This window comes from Cinclus cinclus, chromosome 20 (genome assembly GCF_963662255.1).
Source record: "Cinclus cinclus chromosome 20, bCinCin1.1, whole genome shotgun sequence".
NCBI lineage: Eukaryota > Metazoa > Chordata > Aves > Passeriformes > Cinclidae > Cinclus > Cinclus cinclus.
Window position 1 is genome coordinate 4916343 of NC_085065.1, and position 25095 is coordinate 4941437.

General features: G+C 42.8%; 1 protein-coding gene across 2 annotated transcripts in view; it reads right to left on the minus strand.

Annotated features, from left to right (window-relative positions):
* Nucleotides 1–826: 826 nt before the first annotated feature.
* SEC14L1 (SEC14 like lipid binding 1) overlaps nucleotides 827–25095 on the minus strand; it is a 38673-nt gene continuing 14404 nt past the window's right edge. Inside the window, exons 3-17 of one of the 2 annotated variants that reach the window (XM_062506058.1) lie at nucleotides 15898–16047; nucleotides 15677–15808; nucleotides 13552–13680; nucleotides 13073–13307; nucleotides 12962–12964; nucleotides 12291–12400; nucleotides 11359–11548; nucleotides 8241–8329; nucleotides 7396–7466; nucleotides 5722–5893; nucleotides 5236–5370; nucleotides 3483–3617; nucleotides 2750–3001; nucleotides 1606–1784; nucleotides 827–1083 (exon numbers count right to left, since the gene is read on the minus strand). In XM_062506058.1, coding sequence (XP_062362042.1) covers nucleotides 978–1083; nucleotides 1606–1784; nucleotides 2750–3001; nucleotides 3483–3617; nucleotides 5236–5370; nucleotides 5722–5893; nucleotides 7396–7466; nucleotides 8241–8329; nucleotides 11359–11548; nucleotides 12291–12400; nucleotides 12962–12964; nucleotides 13073–13307; nucleotides 13552–13680; nucleotides 15677–15808; nucleotides 15898–16047 — 2088 coding nt within the window. In that variant the 3' untranslated portion in view covers nucleotides 827–977. The remainder of the gene's footprint in view (nucleotides 1084–1605; nucleotides 1785–2749; nucleotides 3002–3482; nucleotides 3618–5235; nucleotides 5371–5721; nucleotides 5894–7395; nucleotides 7467–8240; nucleotides 8330–11358; nucleotides 11549–12290; nucleotides 12401–12961; nucleotides 12965–13072; nucleotides 13308–13551; nucleotides 13681–15676; nucleotides 15809–15897; nucleotides 16048–25095) is intronic. The other variant, XM_062506057.1, reaches the window with a different exon arrangement.

Here is a 25095-nt window from a genome sequence, read left to right on the forward strand (position 1 = left end):
TGCTCTAATTCTCCAGGCACAGGGAAGGACAGGAGGCCCCAGGGAAGGAGAAGTGCTCAGGAAGGATGGAAGCCTCACCTCCTTCAGACTGGTTTAAGCAGCAAGCCGAAGCCCTCCATAAATTCCTGACAAAAAGAGAATCTCAGTAAAATCCATTTGCTTGGAATGCACTAAGGAAGCAGAGTGAAGCTCCAGCAGAGCTGGGAACAGAAGCTCAGAGCAGCTCTGGATGAGCCCAGTGTGACACAGTGAGGGAGAGCCTGCTCTCTGCCTCTCTTTCTGCAGTGCTCCATGCACAAATCCAAGGAAAGAACAAATTGCTTTAACCCAGCAAGACCCAGAGCTCAAATTCCCCAGAAATGTGCTCATACAAAAGGTATATTCAGTGTTACAGCCTGGCCACAGCTCTGTGGGCACGCTTTGAAAAAAATGGACTCACAAAGTCAAGTATCCAGCAACTGCTGTCCTTTGTCTCAGAAATCATTAGTGGCAGCAGGAGAACAGTTTGCAGCACTGGAAGATCACAGGGGATTTCTCAGGATGGCAAGGAATGTCCTGACAGGAGACTTGCAGTTGATCTCTAATGCACTACAGAGCATTTTTGGTAGGGTTTTTCTTTTTTGCTTTTTAACATCTACACAGTTAAAAAGAAAAAATCATTCTTAACTGATGCACTGGTTGTTTTTCCTTATCAGTAAGAGCCCTTGTGTTCAGAGTTAGGATTTGTGCAAGCACACTTGCAAAAATATTTATGGCTGAGTTAGGAAAAAGGGTTAAAGTTAAGAGACAAGCTGCTGGATCTAACAAAGACCAAAACCACTAAGTGTAAAATTCAAACAGCTACTTTACTATCTATAAAAGGCTTTTTGGGGTGGGGTTTTTTTGCACAATTGCCAGTTGAATATGCTGTATTGCAGTCAGCTGCCATGGGCGAGGGTCCAGCCATCACATCCATTTGCTTTTGAGCTGTTGTGGCACTACCTGGAAATCATGGAGCTGGAATGGGACTGGCTAGAGGAGGTGGTGGCAGCACTGAGCTGGGAGAATCCACTGTGACTTGATTCAAGGCTGGTCATAGATCCCCTGAAGAAAAAAAAAAAAAAAAAAAGAAAAAGAAAAGGCAGTTTTAAGCTTCAGAACACACAAAGATTTTAATTTCTGCTGTGTATCTATACTGTTTTTGTTTGCACACTGAATAAAGAACATGTAACAGCTTTGGTGCAGATACTCAAAAGCTTTTCTGCCTCACCACATAAAGTAATGAGGACACTGCACCCCTTTCAAAAACCAGATGCTATATAAGAGATGCAGACTTAATTTCAGTCAAGTTTATCCACTGGCAGAAATTGAAATTCAACAACTGGAATTTGAATTGCACTCCCTTCTACAGGACAACCTGCCAAGCCCAACAAGCTCTCAAAGCAGAGCCAAGTGACCAGTGACATTACCATGAGACAACAAATTAACCCCTTTTATACATTAGCTGCCCTAAGTGCAACTTTTCAAGGCTCTCACAATTTACTTGTATTTAAGCAAAGTTGACATTGACTTGATCATCCAAATAATCAGAAAGGTTTGACATTGGCTGCCCTTGACCAGACATACCTGAAATCTTCAGATCCTATCACTTCTGTATAGTACATCACTTTACATTTGTGAGAGGACACCTGTAGAGATGCCAGCACATCATCCACACGAGGCAGGTTGGTTGTAGCACAGGCAGGCATGCTGTGGAATTTCCACTGTAAAATGTAGAAGCCAGGCCACCTGGTCACGTGAGAGCCCTGCAAGCAGGCACAACAAAAATTAACTTAGTTAACAGAGATTTGTAAGCTTGGCATTTCTTTTCCAAGCTTACATAAAGCGCCTACATGCCCAGGATTTTTGCCCAATGCCAATATTTCAGCTCCTCAGCCAAATGGCAGGGCTGGGAGATTCTCCCCACATAACATCCTTATCAAATCTGGGATGGAGCACCATCTCTGGCTTTTCAACAGTGTCGAGGAGTTAGGATTTAATATGCTGAAAGGACAAGTTCTGCTTTAAAACAATGTTCATTTTTCCATTTATTTTCATTCACAGCTGTCCTTTGAGATCATGAAAAGAGCAGCCAAGGCTTCTACCTCTCAGCTCAAGAGGACAGTGCCCATACCTCCAGTTTAACAATTCCATCTTGGTGACTTAAAGAGCTGCTGTTTGACTCATTTCAAGTCTAAAGGAAGAGCACTGGCAGTGTGTGACTATAAACATGCTGCATTTTATAACAAACTTGAAATTAAAGGACAGGTTGTAAATGGCATAAAAAAGCCTTCAGGAGCTTTGGTCATCAGCAGCTCTCAGAGTGCCCATTAGAGGGCAAACACACGGAAGCTCAGACTTGATTTCCAGTCTTCTCTTATTACTGAGGGCAGGCACTGTGCTATTCCTCAAACACAGAATATTTGCTACAGTAAATAACTGCCAGAATTACAGCACAAAGCATGTTTTGTTACTTTCAGGATGTGCATTTTGGGTGGCCTCCCCATGTTCCTTGTTGATCCATCCCAGTGACTAGCAGACTGATACAACTTCCCCTCCCAGCAGATCCCACATAAATCCCATCCCTGCAGCACCCAGGAACAGCAGCTGAAATGCTGGCCAAAAGCAAGCAGCCAGCCCAGCACTGAGTCACCACTCAGCTGTCAGTGCTGTGAGTAAGAACAGGCAGTCTGGGCTCCATGTGCCCCCACAGAGACTCTGGCTGCCTCACCTGTACACTCTCCCCTTCTTTGCAGATCAGGGGAGACTCCACCATGCTGTAGTCACGGCCCAGCTGCCATACTTTGTCTATCAACTGGACGTTGTTCCCACCAGGAGATGTAATGCTGTGAGCTCCCAGAGAGTCCTTTTTGGGAGGCTGTGGGGCTCTTTTGGAATGGAAGATGTTAAAAACAATGTCGCCCTTGCACACGTCAAAATCCCACGTGATCACCGACGAGGCGTCCACGATCTGGATGAGAACCTGAGACAGGAAAGACACATCAGACAACAGCAATTTGCTCAGTAAAGGCAATCTCCTGCAGAAAAAAAAAAGACAAAGAACAGAGCTTTTTTGCTGCTGGGCTCAGTTTCCACTATTAAAAAGGCTTTTAAATAGTCAAAAAAAGGCATTGCAGATTCATATTCCTCCCTGATGGTGCGTCTATTCTAACACACGACTTGCATAAGCTTTCAAGCAGCTTCTGAGAATTTTGCTTGCTTTGCTTAGAAGAATATGGCTTTGAATAGAATGAAAACCAGTGATGTTGTCTAAATGGCAACAAAATAACAGGAGGAACAATCACAAACTTCACAAGCTACTAAAGCATCACCATGCACCAGCTCCAGAAGGTGGAAGCACGGGAACTAAATAAACAAACAATAAACCATTCCCAGGTCAAGAGACCAAGCTCAGAGCACAGGGCTGAGATGAAAATGAAAGCAAAGGGTAGCTGGTGCTGTACCTCATGTGGAGCTCCTTTGAAGACACTTGCAGACTGGTAGATTGTTTCAGTCCAAAGCTTGATGTCTTCATTTTCCAACTCTTCTGCTGTCCGGTAGAGGGACTTGGGAACCAGCCCACCCTCTGGTACTTCACACTAAAACAAAAAAAAAAAACAAACCCAAAACATTAAAAATTATCTAATTATCTCCTATGGCCATCCCATCATGCTCTCTGCCTTCCAGCTTCAGAAACAAACATTCAGCAATACTCTGGAGAAGGGAACAGCCCGACAGTAATTTTATAACTTGTACATGATATATCTGTAATTCTTTTTACAATGATCTGGGTGAGGTGTTTGCAGAACTGCACACCAGGGGAACAGATCTTGTACACACCCAACAGCCAGCACCCCAGAAAGGGACTGAGTAATGGTTGTAATTATCATTTACACCACCTTACACTGAAGAAAGTTGGGAGGCACTTCAGAATCCTGAGGGAAGTGGCAATAGTGACTAAGTCTGAAAAGCAGAGACACACAGATCTGAAAGAACAGGGGTAGCTAAATTTAAGGATGGATAGTGGGGAGATACAGAAAGTTTCCAAGCAGGTAAAAGAACACTGCAGCCAGGAAAGTTAACAGTTTTGAAGTTAACAGCTGTCTGACAGCTCAGTACTGGAAGTGATTACACAACTTCTCTAAGCAAACTTCTGTTTTAAGAAGCCTGTAGCAATGAAGTTGACAACAGGTTCCACAGAAGTGTCTGGGGAAGTAGAAGTGTTTGGTAACTGAATTACAATAGAGAATTGAAAAGATCACAGAGAAGTCATTTTTGTTCAAATACCCAGAAGTAAAGAAGAAGAGAGAAACTGCCACTGCCTGTAACTGGCAGGAAGTATTGTAGCAATTTACTTTCTGGTAACATTCACTTTTGCTTATTTAAGCAGTGGATTTTGCCAGCTTTAAGCTCCAAATTAGATAACACTGAAAGCTACTGCTGCAACAAAAACCAACCTACTGGAGATAAGCACATGCTCTAGTCCAACACATCAAACTGTACTTCATTATCGTTTGAGACACTATTGGAACTGACACAGATGAATTTTCAAGAATGGTAGAGAAATTAATCTGGAGAGTGTACAGGGGCTGAAAACACACCCAGCCTGTGTTGTCAAAAGTATTACATGTGAAACAAACCTCACACTATCAGTGAGATGTTAAAATGCCAGACCCAACTGACACCCAAGGTCCAGGCAGGAAACAGCTATCAAGGCATGTGACAAGGGACTGGGAAAATACAGTATTCTGCAGTAAAAACACCTTTCTGGTTTGCTGGGGGTAACTGCACATTCTGTGTGAGAAGACTGGGCTGTTTGCTGAGCCCTGTTAGCAGATGTGCCACAAGTTCCTTGTCCTCTTTATGGGATCAGTTTTTCAGGTGACACAGACTCTCTGGATCAGCTAACAGTGACATCTCCTGCTCAGAGCTCTGCTACCATGTCTGCCTGAACTTTCCAGGGAACACACTGTGGCTTTTAGCTGTGCTTGGCTGTTTTGATAAGGTATTTGATACTCATCCAAGGGCAGCATTGTATTGGTCTTTTTAAAGTGGATCCAGAAAACAGCACTGAGCCTGGAATCCTACACCGTAGCTCCCACCTCCAAACTACACCAGGAACCACACTGTGCCTACAGACTTCTTTGTTAGGAGGAGAAGAAAAATAACCAAAAAAAACACAAATAAGTTGCTATATGCAATATTTTACATTCTCACCATGCACTCTCCGCCAAGAAAGTCAGGGATAATTTCTTTATCAATGTAATCCAGCAGTCCTCCAGGACCCTGGTAGTCATTTCCAGCATAAATAAGGAATTTCTTTCTAGTGTTGTCATCTATGAATGGACTAACCTACAAAGAAAGAAAAACAGAACAGATCAGGCCCTCACGTTTTTCTCAAGTCAATTTACATTGTTTTCAAGTCAATTTTGAAGGGATCAGTTTTGATCACACTGAGTGTTACCATCCTAGTTATGCAAAGTCCACACCACAAAGAAGCCAAATTAATCAACTGTGTAATTAGGTGGTGTTTTTAAATCCCCTCCAGGAATCCTATATAAAGGACTTATATAATACATAATATATATTATATATATAATATTGTATTATAAAATGCTTCCAAATTGCAACATTTGCTGCACATACAGCCTGATCTCTGAAGTGCTTTTACAAACTGAAGAACACCTTGGATTACACACATACCAGTGTCCAGAGAACTGGGAAAACTCGAGGTGCTCTTAGGATAAGCAGACGACCCAAGGTCTCAGGGTAATTAGCTTCAACCACCTCGATGATTCTCAGCAAGGCCTTGACACCAGGTCTCCATAAATGCCTCATGTTCAAACCTTCCAGATCTACTAGACAGGTCCAAGAGCTGAATTTGAGAGAGACAAAAAGAAAAATCCCAGTAACATCAAAATTCTCCTCACTTATGCAAGTGTCCAACACACTGAAATGTGGGGATCCTCTGCGTGCTTTGCTTTCTTCTGTTTTACCTCCTTTGTGCTGCCTGTAGACACTGGAGTTTAAGGGTTGTGCAGTGATCACTCTGCACACTCCTCCACAGATATTTTAGATTCCAGATAAAAGTTCCGTTCATATGAAGCAAAAAAAAAAAAATCCTGTCAACAGTCAGCCCAAACATTAAACCATTGTTTTTACTGGGAGATCAATTAAGTGGCCACACTGCTGCTCTGAAGCAATTTAACATTCACAGTGCAGATTTTCTACTAACACAGAGAACAGTGGTGCCAATACACATCAAAGCTAATTCTGTTGTCAGATCTCAGGGAAGGAAGCTTTTTCTATAGGAAAAGAAATGTTCTTAGTACTAACCACTGAATTGCAGCATGTGTTTCAGTTTCTTTCCAAGTTCAGGTCTCATCCTGGGCAGGAATTCAAGATTTACAGCTGTGCTGCACCAGCCAGCAGCCATTACATTATGCATAAGGCTTCTATGAAACACCAAACCCTTCTTTGTTTCACTTTAAATGTTTAATACTCAACCCTTTAGGATTATGGCTGCAAATGAAGATCCAGTAGGCAGCACCATTCAACTGTTAAACACACAAGACCTCTCCCTTGGATCTGACCTCCCTCAGAGAGCTTGGGCAGCGAGGTCTGTAACAGGGAGGGGATAAGCAGGCACACCCCACATCCCTGGACCTTACAGATTACAGGAAGGAGGCAGAAACTGGACAGAGTCCAAGAAAAATGGCATCTTTTGAAGGTTGGTTCTGCCTTCATTCCACTTCCTTAAATTCATTTTGCAGTTACCACTTTCACGAGTGACCCCTACAATGACTTAAGGATGGGCTTGCAAACCACTTCTGACTGAACTTCACATGAAGTCGTGCCAGAACCTGGAAACCAGGTTTCACAGGAGCCTCATGACCTTACCTTGGATCAACAGCTGAGTAGCCACACATCATAAATGGAGAATGCAAACCAGAACTGAGCATAATGAGCCTTGGAGTGGACTATGGATGAACAAGTGACATGGAAGCCACACCTTAAACTACTGGAAATGTTACTCATGACACTGAGTACTCATGGCCTGATTGTTTGGAAACCTGTGCTCATGCTCCGTGTCTGTAAAATTCCCCCTAACCCCCAAAGAGATTTGGGAGTTAGGCTGCACTGCTCTGCAGATATCCAGCAGCAGAAGGGAGCAGAAGAGAAACAGCCCCAACAGAACCCTTATGAGTACAAGACCAAGGCTGCTGGGGCAGGCTTTGTGTGTCCCTCAGTCTTCCTTAATTAACTGTGTGATTGTACTTGCATGTGACACACAGCCTACCCTCTACTTGTTCCACTGCCTGACATTCCCCACACACATCCCATGAAAGCAGCTCATTCCCACAGAGCAGACTTTACCTTATTGGCCTGCCAAATACTTTTGTATTCTCCTCACATCGCCTCAGCCCTTCTTCATTTATTGAAAGAACCTGCACAAGAAGGAGTGGGGTTTAGAAAAGACAGTCTCAAACTCAGTAGGTGGGAAAAAGAAAATATGTTTATATCCAAAGACTAATTAAAACTACAAGATCAAGCCAGTATAAACTTTTCCCCTGCCAAAGAATGAACTAGAAGTCACTACAATTACCCTTAATCACTCAGAAATTAAAGCCCCTTTAGAAATCACTGAAAGTAACCTTGAAACAGAACTAGGGCCAGCAAACAAAAGCTAGTGTCTGCTTGGAAATGCCATTCAGAGAGAAAAATAAAATCCAGTTCCTATTCGTAACAGTCACTATGGCTACCCCTGTCATTACTAAGAGTCACAAAAAGTTAGTGCAAACGTGGTATTCTGCCAGCTTTCTGCTTGGAAGCTGAGCACAGCAACAGTCTGAGTGATGCCTTTAGAGAAGGCAGAACTACAGGCAAGCATTCTTTCTTTAAAAATATATGATTCCTATCCCTGGAATACAGGCTTGACGAAATCCTGAGCCTGGCATTTTCCCTTCTGTACAAGAGCAGAGACTGGAGACTGAAACCCTGCACAAGCACAGAAGAATCTGTGCAAATGCCAATCAATAGACACGAGAGCTGCCAGAACTCCACCTTTCCACCAGCCTGCAGAACACACCAGGAACAGCTAGCAGGGGTCTCCAGAGTATTCCAACCAAAAAGTGATGGCCAGAGAGCCCATGAGAATGGCCGGGGGTGGGTGCAGGGGCAGAGGGGATGTGGAAAAGGAGAGCTGCTGTAGGAACACTCACGTAGCGCAGCAAGGCCTCCTCCCCCAGCGCTCGCACCAGGCCCTTGGTGTCCATCTGGCCCAGCCTCAGCACGTACAGCGGGCGCCCGTCTGCACAGAGACACAAACACAGCACAGACACGTCAGAGAGCTGCTTCTAAAGAATTCTGATGGAGACACGCCGTAACGCTTCAACCTCCCCGGCAAGAGGAAGAATCAAGAGCAGACTGCAACACAAACATAATTGGGTGCAGCCACGCCAACAGATTACCTGTAAATGAGCTGCAAAATGGAGATATCCTGATTCAGAAATAGCTCCCTGACCTTCATGGAAAGTTCAAAGGACTCTGAGCACATCAGTACACTCCAGACAAGGTATACACAATTAACGACACAGACTATTCTTAGCTTCCAGGCCAGCTCAGGTACACCAAGGAACTGAAGCTTTTCCTGGAACTGTAGAGCTGCAAGGAAGGCTGTAAGGCTTTTATGACACGTGGTGCAGTAGTGCTCTGGAGAGTCTACAGCAACCTTTCCAGAAAAATAGCCATCCTGACGTGTGGGAACTAATAAAACCAGTGTTAACCCAGAGCCTGCCCTCTGCAGAGTCTGCTGGATGGAGCCACACTCCAGCTCTGCCACTGCACACTGTGCAGAACTGGCACACAGCCCTGCTTATGCAGGTTAAGCCTGGTGAGAACAGACTCTGTTCCAGAGATCAGCTTCAGCTGGACCCTCTGCATTAGAGCCCTGCTTTTCCACAGTCAGCCTGCACACTGGGGCAGCCTGACACTGGCAGGATACTCAGGCACTAAAATAAGTTACTGTCTTGGCTCAAAATGAGAATCAAAGTTTGCATTTCTGGCTCTTAGTTGTACAGAACAGCTCCCAGCCTCCTCCTAAAGCTGTGATGCACTTGTTAAACTTTGTTTCATCCATTCTAATACACAGGCTAAACAATCACCAGCTTACAAAAGTGAATATGTTAGCATACAACATAAAAAGAAGAGGAAAAGGAAGTTTTCTACATAAAAATCTCCCTCAAGTCCTGCTGTCTGTGCAGCTTCACCCCCCTCCAACACCTGCAAGAGAGGTTATCAAATTATCATTAAGTACTTTGGGACATAAGGAGAGAAACTGCAAAGAACACACTATTAATAAAACCAACAAACAACCAAAACTGCAGAGTCAAGGCAAGTTATTTATTTGGCAAAGACACTGCCCCCATGGAAGTTCACAGTGTTTTATGTTTTATCAGGTGGACTAGAAGAAAATGTTATTTTAACATCACCACATGCTTATCTTGGAATGTACTGTTTAGCTTTGAGACACTAAACAAAACCTGCTATTAAGTTTCATAGCAGGTCTCCCTCCCTCCCTGACACAAATGCCTCCAAACCCAACCTAACAGCTCAGTAACCCTGGTCCATCCAAATGACACATGAAAGAGTCTCAGCTGACAGTGCTTTGTTATCACTGTACAATTGATATTCCATTAGAGCTTTGTGGTTTTAAAAAGACATTAGATTGAAGCATTGCTGTCAAAATAAAAGCCATTCAGATGTATAGAAATCTGTGCTAATTGCAAGCCAAAATAATAACTTCTTTTCTTTAGCACTAATAGCTCATTCTAGACAACATGTTTCATTATCACTGCTGCCTTTGCTGTAGCACCAAAAGCCACACAGCATTAAGTCAGCCTAAGTTTGGCACATTTAGCATATGTAGGAGGAAAGGAGCAATACTAGAAAAGAGGATTTTAAAAAAGAACTTACCACTGTACAGTTTTAAATTATAGAGAACTGCTCAGTTCTGAAATGGTGTTTCCATTATTGACAAAGCCATGCTTTACTTGTGGGCATGCTGCAAGAGAGATCAAAGGAACTGCAGGGGAAGGGAGGGGGCATGAAGTTCACCACAAGACTGCAGAACTTCTCAGAAGAACATTAAACAAGCCTTTGATGCATTCTGCCCCTTTCTGCTCACTGGCAGGACCCAGTTGTGTGCTATTGACAGAGGAAGTCTTTGCAAAGGACAGACAAGGAACAGGCTGAAAGGGAGAACTTATTAACAGGTCTTTTCCCCTACAATCTTTACAAGCACATACTCATTTTCCATTTTCTCAGTTTGAGGTCTGCCAAACCCAGAGCAGCAGGGAAGAGTCATTCAAGCTCTGTGATTAAACTTCTGCTTCGTCCTCCCTGTCTCCTGGCCAATACTGCTGACAGCATCCTGCCCTGTTTCATATGCTGCATGAAAAACAAGGAGCTGAGCAGAAACAATGGTGCCTGGTGGGAAAAGACTCAATCAGAGCACGGATCGCTCACACTAAGAGATCATTTCCTTATCTGAAGAGCCCAGCTTGCCTCAAGCCACAAATTCCAACGTGTTTCATTTCTATGTATGTATTAGCAACCAGATCAGTGCACGACAAAGCAGAGGGACAGGGGAGTGTGTCAGCCTGTGGCTCACAGTACAAAGGGAATTCAGCCAAAGCTGCTTCTCTTCTTAAACCTGCTATATTTGATGTTTTTGCAACATTCCACTTCTCACCATTAAGCTGATTGTAATGCCAAATAAATATTCATTTATGCCATCAGCAGATTTATGCAACATCAGAAATAAATTGATTACAAAGATATAGTTATTTACAAACACCTTTTAATCATTGAAAGAGCACACTCAGCATTTGCCTAACACCCTTCTAAGCATCTCAGAGCACTACGGAAGTGCAATTAATCACCTTTTTTAAGCTCCTGGCAAAGCAGATTTAAGAATGTCAGTATTAGTCAGAAAGACTCTGATCCAGCACTCTGCCTCCAGCAGCTAAGGCTGGCAAACACACTGGAACAGGCTGTTCAGAGAAGCTGTGGATACCCCTGGAAGTGTTCAAGGTCAGGCTGGACAGGACTCTGAGCAACCTGGTCTAATGGAAGGTACCCCTGCCCATGGCAGGGAGATGGAACAAGATTATTTTAAATTCCCCTTCAACCCAAAACATCCTATCAATTTAAGTGTCTTTAGCACATAACAACTGAGAAGTTCTAACCAGCCACCTCTATTTCACAGAGGGACAACTATCACCTTTGATTCAAAAGGTAAAAAGGCTGTCCAATATATATTTTGTACTGAAACCATACCTTTGTCATGGTGATGCCAGCCTCCTGCATAGTAATCCTGGAGCACTTGGGGAGGATTCCAGGTGTCCAGAATATAATCCACCTGGTGCTGCTTACGCCACGTCAGGGACTGGCAAAGGATCTCTCTTGCTTTGTCGATGTTGAAGTCCCGGGCACGCAGGAATCTTAAAATGTGTTCATCCTTTGGGATCTATTAACAAAACCAAACCAAATTTTGTATTCAAGGTTTTAAACAAGAATAGAAACCCAAATAATAGAAGCTGATAAATGTGCAGCTCTGCACCAATGCAAGAGGATGGTGTGTAGCACTGGGAGTTACTCAAGAAAATCAGCCTTTGTTTGAAACAAAATCATGAGCCCTGTCAGGTACTGCAGCTACCTTCGTAAGGGATATAAAAATTTCATGAACTCTAATGTAATCATTTCCATCTGTATGAACATACCAAGCCACTCCAATTTAAATAAATCAGGACAGAACACAGACTGTGTTTTACTGTTAAGTTAGAGGAAGCTGAGACACACATGCAAATCACAAGGCACTGGGAAAACCCCACCCTTGCTATCAGTGCTCCACTGCTACCAATGTTTCAGTATTTAGGGCTATGATGTTTGGCCAAAACAAACAAATGTCAAAATAAGGTCATGGTAGAAAACAGGAAGACTTATAAAACTGATAAAACTGATGTTATTCCCTGTGGCAGTTTAACTGACAGTCTGAGAGGCTTTCATGCTAATTATTGAAGCACCTCAGCTGCAAAGTCAGCTGGACAGTCGCAATTAACTCCTGCTATTGCCACTACTTAAATTCAGGTTTTGATCATGGAGGGCCACTTAGCAGAAAGAGTCAGCCCCAGGGGGTGTGGCAGGACGTTCCCTCAGGCCCACCTTGTGTGTCACACACTCTGAGGCAGGGGACACCCCCAGGAACTCACTTTGCCTTTGTGCGTCTCTTGGAGCCACTGCCGCAGGCGGATGAGGCAGCTCTCCTGCATCGGGGTCAGGTCCCCCAGGTACCTCTTGATGTAATCTGCATCCAACTTATCTAGAAAAGAGAACACAGGTGATCAGAGTGCTCCTGATCTGACCTAGGCCAAGCACCAAGTGATCTGATTTTTGGCTGTCTCAAAGTGGCCACTGTGTTTAGCGCAATCAGAACTGAATAAAGTTCCTTTGAATCAACGAAAAGATAAGCAAAGCAACAAACACAGTCACCTTCAGGAAGAAGATAAAATTCTCCTTCTGCAGCTAAGGAAGGAGCAAAAGCAGACATTTGTAAAAGCATTTTGTCAGCATACTCAGATTCATCAATCCACAGCACTACTGGGCTTGCTGCTTCTAGAAATACTTTGATCTCCCAGCGCAAGAATTTCCAAAATTCCCAGAAGACTGTGTCTAGGGAAGTTTCAGCTGTTTCTTCCCCATCATTCCTATAGTTATGCCCATCCCTGAAATTCAGGGTGAGAGTAGACTGTTCATTTGCCATCTAATGAACAGCAAAGAGTTCTTCTGCTCATACCTGATCTCCACTCACAAGCTCAGCCTGTAACAGCTGCCTGAGCTCTGCCATGTGTTACTGCCTGGTGAGCCCACACTGTAACATCACCAGCTCAGGAGCCAATGTGGAGCTCCTCAGCTGCCCAGGAGAAGCTGCCCAGTGCTGAGAGCCTCTCCAGTACAAAGCTTCCCAGTAAAACCCATCAGACCCGCCCCATACCATCAGGTGTTCCCGCAGTGGGCTCCGAGGGGCTGCTGGAGGTGTTGAGGATCTCCTTGTTGCTCAAGCCCTCCTTTGTGGCAGATTCTGGGATATTAATGGCAGGTGACACTGGTCTCCTTGGGTGGGATGTGCTGCTCTCTGATTTACATGCAACCGGAGGAGCCCAGCGAGGGACAAAAGTTATTCCTTCTTCCTCCAGCTGCTTCAGGTAGTACTCTATTATTTCCTTTCCCTTCAAAAAAAGAAAATTTACTTCAGCTACTGAAAAACCCACATATTTAGACACATAAAAGACTGGGCTGAAAATTAAGTGATCAGACCTCAGAAGATCTGAAACAGCCCTACACAGACACACTGCTCCAGGCCTCTAGCAGAGCAGCCCAGCTTTCTGAGCAGGGCAGCCTGTTATTTAGCAGCAGCCTCATTGTCTTTTGGTACCTTGGAGCTAAGCACATCCTTCCCAACTGCAGGCTCACCTTTTTAATATTGCTGGTGTATTGTTTCATGGCAATCTTTTCCACTGTGCTTTCAAAACCAAAAAAAGATTTGATATCCAGACTTGCTGACTGTTCAAAACAGGTCCAATCTTCATTGTCAGGGTGAACCTGCAAGTCAGAAGATCATACAGCTCAATTATCCATTTAGGGCTTTTTCTTTTTTCCCTCACAATATTTGAAATGTTTCTTGTTTTACAGGTTCACACAGTCAAAAACATTCAAGTGGAATTTGCAGTGTCTTGCTTCACAGCTGGGAAGAAGCAACACCAAAGGACAAAAAGCTGAGAAGCCCCTCCATGGTCCTACAGCCCTCTTTTTATTTTTTTGTCTTAAGAAGAAAGGGGAGGGTAGAGAAACACAAGTGCAGCAGCCAAGAGCCAGAGGACTGCACATTCCTACACTGCCTCAGACTAGGTAAGGGCTGGGACTGCAAGGTGTGGTGGAACAGGGTAAAAGCCTCCATGGGGAACTCTGCTGTGGCTGACAGCCCAGGGCCAGCTCAGCCAGGCTGAGCCCTGCAGCAAGAGCAGGGGCAGCATTCCCAACATGTTTCCAAGAGACAGCCAAAACACTGTTCCCTCACTGACCTAGGAGGTACTTTAGAGTTCTGTAGAATGAAAACTGTTTCAGTTTGTTCTCCCATGATAATGTCACAGACAGAAGAGCACACTCCTCACTCAGCTGACACCTTCCCTCTTAGCTTATCTCTTGCTTTACTGACATGATCCTGAAGCAGACTTTTAGTTGGAGATGATCTTAAAAGGCTTTTCCAACCTAAACAATTCTGTGATTGATGCTGATACCGTTACAAAAAAAATGGTTTTTAAACTCCCTTCAACTACCATAGATTTGTTCAAGCAATTTCTAGGCCAAGTTCTGAATTTGTCATTATAAAAACATCACAAAAGGCTGGATTTCTGAGGATGCAACTGGCATGATGCCTTGGGGCTCCCCTGCCCCTCAAAACATGCTAAATTTGGCTAAGAACAGGATCAACACTTTATAAGGAGATAACTACAGAAAAAAAAAACCCTTTTCCCTTCATTTTCTGTTTCTGCATTGGGGAATGGGAGTTTCAAGAATAGCTTGTACAGCCTCAGTACATAATAACATAATTTAAGAAACTTCCTGTATTTTCATAAATTAAATTATAAGTTACCTTTAATAAAAATGAACTTTTAGAAGCAATTTATTATTTCATTAAAAATCTGTTTTCTGTATTTACCTGATTTCTCCACTGAGTAGAGCAAATGAGCATAGAGAAGTGCTGTGTTTTGTACATATTTACTACATGCACTTTTCTGAACAGCATTTCCCAGGTTTAAACAGAGCTTTCATATAAAAACTGCAGGTAAAGTGGAAGTGTATTCTTAAATTTACCCTGAAACTTAGGCAGAAATAATTATAAAAATATCAGATAATAGTGTCAAGTGGGTTTGGAGCCTGGTGATCCTTTAACCACAAGTTAAACACAGCAGAAAATGTCAGGACCTAAAAGGAGCACTACAAAACAGGTAAATCAGTCACATTTGTTAGCTCTGACCTGACCTTTAACATCAATTTGATGTTCTACTGCTACAGGACGTGCTGTAAGAGCCCATGAGGATGGGCTGAGCCATTCAGAAATAAACCATGGCCAAAGCAGAGCAGCAGGCCTGCCACCAGACTCCTCTGCATCAACATGTGCACTGAAGACCAAGAACAATGAAAAAGGACAGGTTAAAACACAGCTGACTCAGTGAACTGTCTGAGCTGAGCAGAAGGCAAATCAGCTGAACTTTTCTCTGGCAGTTCTGTCAGGGTGTCATCAGTCTCACCAAGTCCCACACAAAGCACAGATTTACCTAAACAGAGCTGTCAAACACAGCAAATTATGTTGTGCTCTGCTCTCTGAGAAGATGCTCAAGCAAGAGGGTGCCAAATGTGTCTCAGTTTTTGAGACAAGTATGTTACATTTAACAGGAACCATTATCACTCAGGGCAGCGTGTTGGTTATTTTTTCTTGCAAGGCAAAAGCCAGGAACAACTCCAGCTGTGTTTGAGTCCTGAGATGTGAACACTGCCTTGGCTCCATGTGCCCCACCAAGGGCCTGCTGTTACTCACTGTGTAGGAGCAGTGCTCGTTAATGATGACTCTGTTAGAGAAGGTTTCATTGTAGGCTTCTATGTGCAGAGTCCTTTCTCTCCTGTTCAGAGAGTTCTTCTGGACAAAGTAGACGTAATCCACTCCTGCAATCTGGGGAAGAGGCACAGATTATGTAAAGGTACAGCATTCAGGTGAAGGGATATCCAGAAGTACAAACCGGGCACTTCAGAGCTCATCACCTTTTTCAGCAGCCGTGGTGCATCGATGTCCAGCTTGCAGCGCCGCTCAATCACGTGGACGGCCCCATCCTCACTCTTGTACTCGTTTACTGTGTCACTGGCTACAAACATGGGGATCAGAGGGCACGTAGGAAACCTTCTTTCATATGCCTATCACGATGGAAAGAGAACAAACAATCATCGCCATTAACTCCTGAGGGTGTGCAGAGTTCCTTCATTGGCAGCACCAGCATTTAGAGGCACAATGCCCTTCAGAGCTTCCGTGGAATGGGCTGAGCCTTCCTGAATCCACACAACAGCTGAAAGAGTCCCAGTGCATTCCAAACAATCCATCTATTAATATGTTCCTTGCCAGTAAGGCAGTTTTTAAACCACACAAAATAACCTGTTCCTCCCCTCCCTCAAAAAAGGAAGTTATTCATCCTGTACCATGACAACCCCCTTGATAACAGGAAAATCAGACCCTCCGGTTCTAAAATACCACAATTATGTGTGGATTAAAAAAACCCACTTACTAATTACCGGTGTTTCACCAAGCTGTCTAGAGGGATTTCATACAGCTCCCCAAGGTCTAATAAAAACATTTCAAAAGCTATTTCTTTAGCTAATAGAGCTCTCAAGCTCCCTGGGCACATGGTGTTCCTAATGATTTCACTGCAGTTTATCAGTTCCCAGTTTTGTCTAACAACAGTCAGTTTAATACAATGAGCTCATTTCACACTTCTGAAAACGTAGAACTTCTTGTAATAATGCAGAGCTAGCAACAGCTTTGATTTTGGTTAAAGAGCACAGTCATGTAAATAACTTCATCTCTTAAATACTTGGCACACAGAGAAGAGGGTATTAAATCAGACATAGGATAGTTAAGGATTTGGGATCAGTAAAACAAGTCAGAGGGTGTTATCCCCACTAGGAAACTTGTTGGATTTTGATTTTAAAACCACTGCGGCTGGAGAATACAAGACAGCTCTTTTTTCCCCCCTATTTTTTAACAGTCTCTAATGTATCTCTGCTTCTCTACAGCTTTTTTTTCCCCCTCATGGGGTAGCAGTGAAGGACCCAAATCTTTATCCTGCTTTCCATATTATGATTTCCTTCATTTTTTTTTCTACTATCAGAACCTCACTGGCTTTGGTGAAGAGGTCAGATTTTGCAAGGTGTCCCAATGCAGATGAAAACTTAGATAAAGTAAATCTGAGAGAACATGAGGAAACAACTCTTTTAAAGAGGTAAAATAACAATTCTATCCTTTCAGATGATTTAGACTACTCTGAAAACAGCTGGGCTGCAGCACCAAGAGGGAGAGGGTGGGGAACAAAACAAGCAGCAGCTGCACTAAGTATGCAATGGTGGGGCTGGAACAGAAAAGGTCTCTTAATTCTCTATTTAGAACAATTAAAATAGTTCAGTTTACTACCAGTGTTCAAACCTAGTTTGAAGGCACTGTTACTATGGTGATAGTGGTGTAAGGCACTAAAACAGTGTCAGCTTTTTTCCCCTTGTGCATATTTTTAAACCATTTTTGCAGCATGACTGTCCTGAGTTCATAAAGCTCCTCTGTAAGGCAGCAGAAGTGCAGCCAGGGAAGGGGTCACACACACTCCCTGCTCCAGACCTCATCTGTGCACAGCTGGTCGGGCTTGAGTGAAGAACAGCAATAACTGCTGGGCTCAGAGATGTGTGCACAAAGCAGGGACAGAGCATTAGTGTTCTAACACAATAGTCAGCACTCAGGGAGAAAACCTTCCACAGCTCTGAGACAAAGGGAGGATGGGTTCTATTAACAAGGAATAAAAAGTTTCTTTTGCCCTATTGGTATGGCAAAGAAGTTCTATTTCTCTTACAAGGCTCTTGTTCTGGACAGAAGGCTGTACATTTTAGTTGCTCAGCCCTCTCCCTGAAAAAACCTCAGCATTCTTTGAAATTTAATCACTATTTTTAACTGCAATGACTGTAGTTAAATGTTGTTGAAGTCAGAAAAAGTAGTTCTGATTTTCAGATTGCTTCATTTAGTACTTTTGAAGGCCTTATGCTGTAATTATTTCATAGACAGGAAAGCAGAGGCAGTAGGTATCTAACATTTTTCTCACTTTTTTCAGTCTTTGTTACATGTGGATAACAAGTTTCTCCCATCTGAACAGCCTCCTTTATGCCAGTCTTTGCAAGTGTCCTTCACTGCTCATACTGATGCTTTTCTCATCTTAGTCCTCCACACACTTCATGTTTGCCCTGTGAATATTTGCAATTCAGAGCATTACCTGCTCCTGAGTGTTTGCTGAACTGTGAACAAAAACATGCCCAAGAAGAATGTGTTGTTTTAAATGGCAAGACCGAATTGAATGTGTTCAATTTAGAAGAGAATGAAATAATTATCTGCCAAAAGCTGGCAAGCTGAATGTTCACAGCAAAGTACTTGAGGGTTTCCAAGAGATTAACAGCGACTCAGGATTCTTTCTCCCTAAAGAACATACACACAAAACTGCTCACAGTCAATTTTACTGGGCTCTTAAATCATGCTGGTTTTATTTCTTTATGTCCCACTGCCAATATCTCCTTGTAACGCACTATTTCTCAGCACAGCCCGGTTTGAATAAAAGGTGATTAAGAGCAAACTATGGCCACATCAAAATATTCAATCTGATTCAAGCACGGCTGTGTCTTTTACAAGGGCCAAACTGGTCCCTTTTGCAATGCAGAGTGGGCAGGGAAAAAGCTGCTGAGGGCTACAGGACACAGAGATCTTTCACCAAACCAGCACAGCACAGGAAGAAAACCTGTAATTTGTGGTACAACACAGCAAGAGCCACGTGAGGCAGAGCAGCACATGCATGGCCCAGACTGGAGATATTCACGGAGCACGAGATTAAAGAAAGATCGAATGCTGCTTTTATTTTTCAGGAGAACTGAAGTGTTTTGAACCAGAAATCTTGTCTCAAATCCAGCTTTGCAGACAGGAAATCAGTGAGCTGTGTTATGCAGTATTTCTCCAGCAGGCTGATAAAGCAGAGTTTATTATAAAATCTCCCTTCCTTGTATGACAGCATTGTGGTCAAACCTGGACAGATAGGTCTCTCTTCACAAATAAAATCAGATATTCCACACCTTGGTGTCAATGCTCCAATTTCACTGTACAGATACAATCGCAGACAATTAGTTCCTCAAAAGAGAAGCAGCTGCAGAAAATCCTGAAGGGCTCCACGAAGGAATGAAATGCTGCTGCTGTAGCACTAAATGCACCCAAGAATGGTGTTTCAAGGACATGACACTGTTACTGTTTTCCCCGTCACATTTAACACACAGGGTGTGTGGAGACTGACACGGAGCACAAGTCAAAAAGCACAGATGTGCTCATCCTCAAAACTCTGCAGCTGCTGCTGGGCTTGACATGAAATCACAACATCCCCGTGCCTGAGACACTTGTGTACAGCTCTTTCAAAAAGTGATTTTGAGCCTGCAATTCTGTAGCTCCTCAATACTTTTACATTTCCCACCAGACTCTGGAACCTTTGTGTACTCTGATCCATTAGAAGCTGCACTGTGCATCAAGAAAAACACAGTCTGGTGAAGCAGCTTGAACTGCAAATTTAACTTTCTTAATGCATGTTAACAGCAAGAGCACTGACAAGCTTAATTTCAACCAAAATAGCACCGCAATAAAGCTTCTTTTCCAACTGCTTCCCTTAGCAACTCATGCTCAGAGTAGAGTCAAAATAACAGGATTTATTCCACTTTTATCCTTGCTAGTACTTCAGCTGAGTGTGAAGACATGAAAGCAATTCAGAAGTCAGACTATTTTAAATCCATTGCAGTCATTTTTTATAGCCAAGGGAATTGTACTTGCTGCTGCAGCCCTTAGATTTTAGAATTCTAGTATCAGGAATAACAAGTTCCTTTCAAAACACCACCTTTAAAACAGCACTTAGGTATGACCCCCAGCCCAGTTTTCAAAGATTTCTGGCTTTTTGCTTCTCAAACCATGCCTAGGGCTAATAAAATACCTTGATAATAAGCATGTGCTCAGTCCTCAGTAGGGAGAGTCAGTCATTCATGCAAATAAATTACTCATCTTCTCTGGCCAGATTAATATATTCCCAGTCTCCTGTCTTCAAGGACAGGGATTATTTAGTATTTCCATTAAATGACTCAAAAATAATTTCTACACTGAAAAGAGAAAAAAATATTCCAAGCAATCTTATGCTGTGCTACTCTAGTAGGTGAATCCTCCAAACAGAAATTCTAACCTGGTGAAACATGGAGGAATTTCAATTACCATTCGTAAAATGAAGCATGTTGAGTGCTTTAACAGTTTAATGGTATGAATCAAGCTGTTAAGATGTTTTATTTCTTTTTGATATTTTCTGTCTGAAATTGCTGGCAGAGCAGCACCACATCCTCCAAGGGCACCTCAAGAGAGCCCACAAACAGATTCATCCTGGCAGTCTAATCTCATCTGCAGTGCTAACTCGGTGCTAACTTTAATTTCTGCCTGCAGTGCCTGACCATGTGTGAGTACCAAGGTGCATACCAAAGTTCACTGTGCTCCCCTACCCACTTCCAGCGTGTGGGATTTCTGAATTATTCATAAGCACAAGAAACAAGAAGGGTCACCCAAGCAGGATGCTGCCCTGGCTCCACAGGCTGCATTCCAGCAGCCTGATCATTCCTGCAGAGCACTGTATCTATCCCTTCCTCCCCTTGCATTAGAGCACTGCAGATCAATAGGAAAAGCAGTGACTCATGGCAGGGCAACCACGAGGTTTCAAATTCTTGGCAGCTGAACTTGGAAAGAAACAATTCTGGATGAATCTTCGCAGATCAGCAAATAACTTTTCCTGCCCTGTATTCTGCTGTTCAGAGCTCTCTACCACTCCCTTCTCAAGCCATACACATGTATAAAAACCACTACACTTGTTCAAAGCAGGATAAAAATTGTGAGACTTGAACAAAGCAGTGTGATCTCAGCACCAGTGTCTCTGAGGGATGTTAGCTCACATAGGAGTGATCAGCTCGGGGGCGTGCATGCAAGAGAACAGATGGTTACACACCTCAAAAAGCTCCAGAAGTAGGATTTTTGGTAAGGTAACAATGCCAGGCACTGGGAAGAGGGAACGTGAAGCGAACCTCACGTTGGGGAAGCACTAACATCTTTAACATACAGGTAGTCATCCCTCTGGGAAGAACCTCTCCTGTGAAGCCAGGACAAGTCCTCCAAGGACAAGTGCAGGTCCCAGCCAGGCCCTGCCCCAGCAGCACAGCTCCCCTTGGCTCTGTGCAGTGACCTTCCACTCAGAGCAGCTCTCCACAGCAGCCCTTGCTCAGGAGGATTAAGTGGGTTTTTTTCTCTCCGCTGTGTTTTCACTTCATTAAATGTTCTTATTTACAAAGAGAGGAGTTATTCTCTTACTGCTGTGAAACAAAGGCTGCTTGGCAGGCACTCAGTTCTAGAACTCTCTCTGGAAAAGATGGAGAAGGTTAAAGCTGCACAGACTACAGCTGAGGGCTGGGGGACTACAGACAGACCTGTCAGTGAATGGCTGTGTATCATCTAAACAAAAACGTCCTTTATGTACAATTTCTGGTCCTCAGCAAATATGAGGTTGTTGAACAGTCCTTTGACTTCTCTGTAAATATTTGCACAGTCTATGCCATCAAGATATGACTAGCCAGAGTGTAAAGAACACTACGACTTACTTTAAAAGAAAACAAAAAAAAAAAAAAGTTTAAGCCTTCCATTGCAATTTCTACTTTTAAAAAGTGTTTTTAGAAGTGTTGAAGTAGAACTAGAACAAATACAACAAATACTACTCTATAGCTTTTCCAGCAAGATTCACTGATTGTGAACCTGCTGGCTATCAGAGCAAGATCAACAAACAAAATGTTTGCTTAACAATTTATCACCGAACTGGATTAAGCAATTAGAAGGTACATCAGGAAATACCTTGTGTGGAAGCAATTTGAATTAAAAATTATAAGTCTTCACCTGAAAGAGAGCTACTGCAGAGATTTTAAGAATTAAGGCAAATGAAGCAGGCAGCAGGCATTTATTTAAAAGGAAGGCTCCATTCCCTCTTGGTTTGTTAAAAAAGAAACTAAATTACAATGCCCCACATTCAAATATACCTTTGTTTTAACACATTCATTTTGCAAAAGGAAAAGCTCTCCTGCTCCACGCACAGCAGAATTCCACAGAAGAGAGGAAAATCCTGCCTTTCCAAGCAGAGCTGTACTTGGGCAGGTGTGAGGAGCAGAAAGCTGGCTCCACCTGAGAGCATGGCTGCACCCTGTGCTGGGATGCATTCCAAAGGATTCCCAGAATGAGAGCTGACATTCACCTGGCAAATGTGACTGGCCCCTTACTCTAAGCTGCAGGAAAAAAAATCGTACAGTTCTCCTTTCTCCCCATTACACTTCCCTACAACTGCATCCTGACCTTATTTTACTTTGTCCCTCTTGTATCCTCCCTCCATTACAGTCCAAACGAGTGGCACCAGTCATTCAAAAACACAGTAGATTGTCTTCACCCTTTGTTCCCTGGTACAATGAAATTTGGCCATCTAAGTATTAATGATGGCTATTAAGTGTTATCCAAGACAAAATAAATAACCCTTCTGTAAGTTACACCAAAAAAAAATCAATAGGACAAATCAATATCAGTAAGACAAACATTTTTGCTCCATTTTAGAGGCTAAAGAGTTCCTGTTTACTGCATGAGTGTAAGCAGTGACCTGGAAATTTCTAATTAAATGATCTTCAGTACATTAGGAGTGTAAGTTTACAGCACTTTTCATATCCAGTCTTCCAAAGCAAAGCATTCCCAAGTAATTGGCCAAAATGGCCCGACTCCTACTTGGCAGAAATACACTCCCATCTTAAAGTTCATAAACAATGGAGTTACTGTAAAGCTTTCATAAAGGAGGCTGTGAAAGTTTTATATAATTATGCATTGAATCCTTGGACTACAATTACAGTGGCTTTTTTGTTTTTGAAGTTCTGGGGTTTGTCCTTTTTTTAATAAGCCACACAAACATGTTATTATACAAATCAGACAAGTACTAACAAGAATCTACTTTGCACAGATGTTGATCATGAGTTGTAATTGAAGGTTAATTATTTCTCAAACAGCAAGAAAAGCAGTCTTGAAAAACAACCTTGGATGTTCTCCAAGGCAGAGATCAGGGCTTTCAGGTAGAACATCTGGGAAGAGAAACTGTCAGTGGTTCAAAAACTTACTGCAGCATGATATTCAGATTCTTCAAATGCTGTATTTACAATAGTGCACTGAAAGGGTGCTCAAATTTACAGTCCAGGTCTACATCTCTTCTCAGAAGATCCAGGAGAGACTTCCCACACTGAATGAGTCCTGATCTCCCAGACATTACAGGACCCTGCACAGTCTCTAAGCACTCCCTGGGCTTCCAACACCCACAGCTGTGAAACAACCCCTGCTCTAAGGTGCCCTTACACACTACAAACACTGAAGGTCACTGCAGAAACCTTTTCATCAACACCACCAGGGCTTCCCCGGGCCTTGTTCAATCATGAAGTGCTATAAGGACTTGTTATTTTCAATATCCTTGTCTCAAGAAAGCATCTGAAAGCATTACTGGCTTAGCAGCTAGCAAACTGAGCTTCTTAGATCACCTCTCCTTCTGTGGAATGGAAATGAAATTCCTGAGAAATTCTCCATGAAAGCAGTGAGTGAGGAAAATGAAGCCATCTGTAAAGCAGAGGTGAATAAGAAAACATTTCTTTTCCTGGCATTTACCAAAGCCATTAATTCTTGCCCTCAACAGCTCCTCTGTCACTCAGGAGTCCTGCATAGAAGAAAAGGTTTTATTAAGTGTACAGAAGAGCTTAATCTCAACTCGTCCTTGTCTTCTCTTGGCGCCTATACTTGTTCAAGGGGTTCTCTTGATTTAATCATGTTTCACTGAAAAGGATTTCAGACTCTATACTGCTATGAACAACCCACTTGTGCCTTGCAAACATCCATAAAGAGCACGATGGGATGAGCAGATTTATTCCAATACATTTAAATTCACCCCAGCTTAACTATATAAAGCCTCAGATTTCATTACTTGCTATAAAAAGAAGAGGGCAAAACTGCTCTGTCCATTTTTACATTTAGCTGTATTAGAAACTCACAGTACTTTCAAGTTAAGTAAATATCCAGTTAAATTTCTTGCACATTTCAAATAGACTCTACCTGTTAAAGTGATCTTGTCTTCAGTGGATGTCACCACTGAACAAATAATACCTATTTGTTCTACCAAATAAGTTAACAGCCCTGCCACATGCCAAGCAGGCAGCTTGCTGTTCAAATCCTAGAAACACAGCAAGAAACCTCTCAGTTTCATATCCATTGTGCAAATTCCTGAAAACAATGAGGATATTGCCCATAACCACTACAAAATAACTCAGTATACAGACTCAAATTCAATAACTGCTTTGTGATCTTGTATGAAGGCCTTTGATTCAGTAAATTAAAAATCTCTATGGAGACAAGAAACAGCAGAGAAGTTATTCTTGTGCTTTGGCTTCACTGAGTTACTCTGAGACCATGAAAATTCAGAGACAATTTTTTCTTGGTTCCTGGCTTCAAACAGCACTTACCACCACTCATCCAAAACAGGAGGGATGTGCATGGGGAAGCAAAACAACCTTTCAGAACAGAGACAGAACAGAGTTTTATCTCCACACAGCTCTGCAGACACAATCCAGGCTACTTCACACCTATTTATTCTCTTCCAAGTCTTCTGCAGTGCAAAAGGAACAGCTTCATGTTAAATTTCAAGCATAACCAAAGTTGATACACACAGCCAATCACAAAAATCATGCAATACCACTGAAATGATGTTATAAAGGCAACTGCAGCTCTGACAGCTCACAGAGTGCTGCTTACACAGCACATCACACACCACCTCAGATTTCTGATAGCAGGACCTTTCATGTGTTAAACTGCTACAAAGCACTTCCAAGTGAAAACAACTGTACCAACACAAACACTGGCATTTCTGCTCCTCTCTGTGGTTCAGGCAGCATTTCCATGGTTACAGTGTTGATCACTTACTGGCTTTAATTGCATTCCAAATCCAGACAAAATGCATAGCTTGGCATTTTAAACAGCCCTAAAGGCAACCCTGCAGGCCAGTTCTTGTAACCTGGCTTTGAGTCCCGTGTGAGGTGGAATGCATTTGG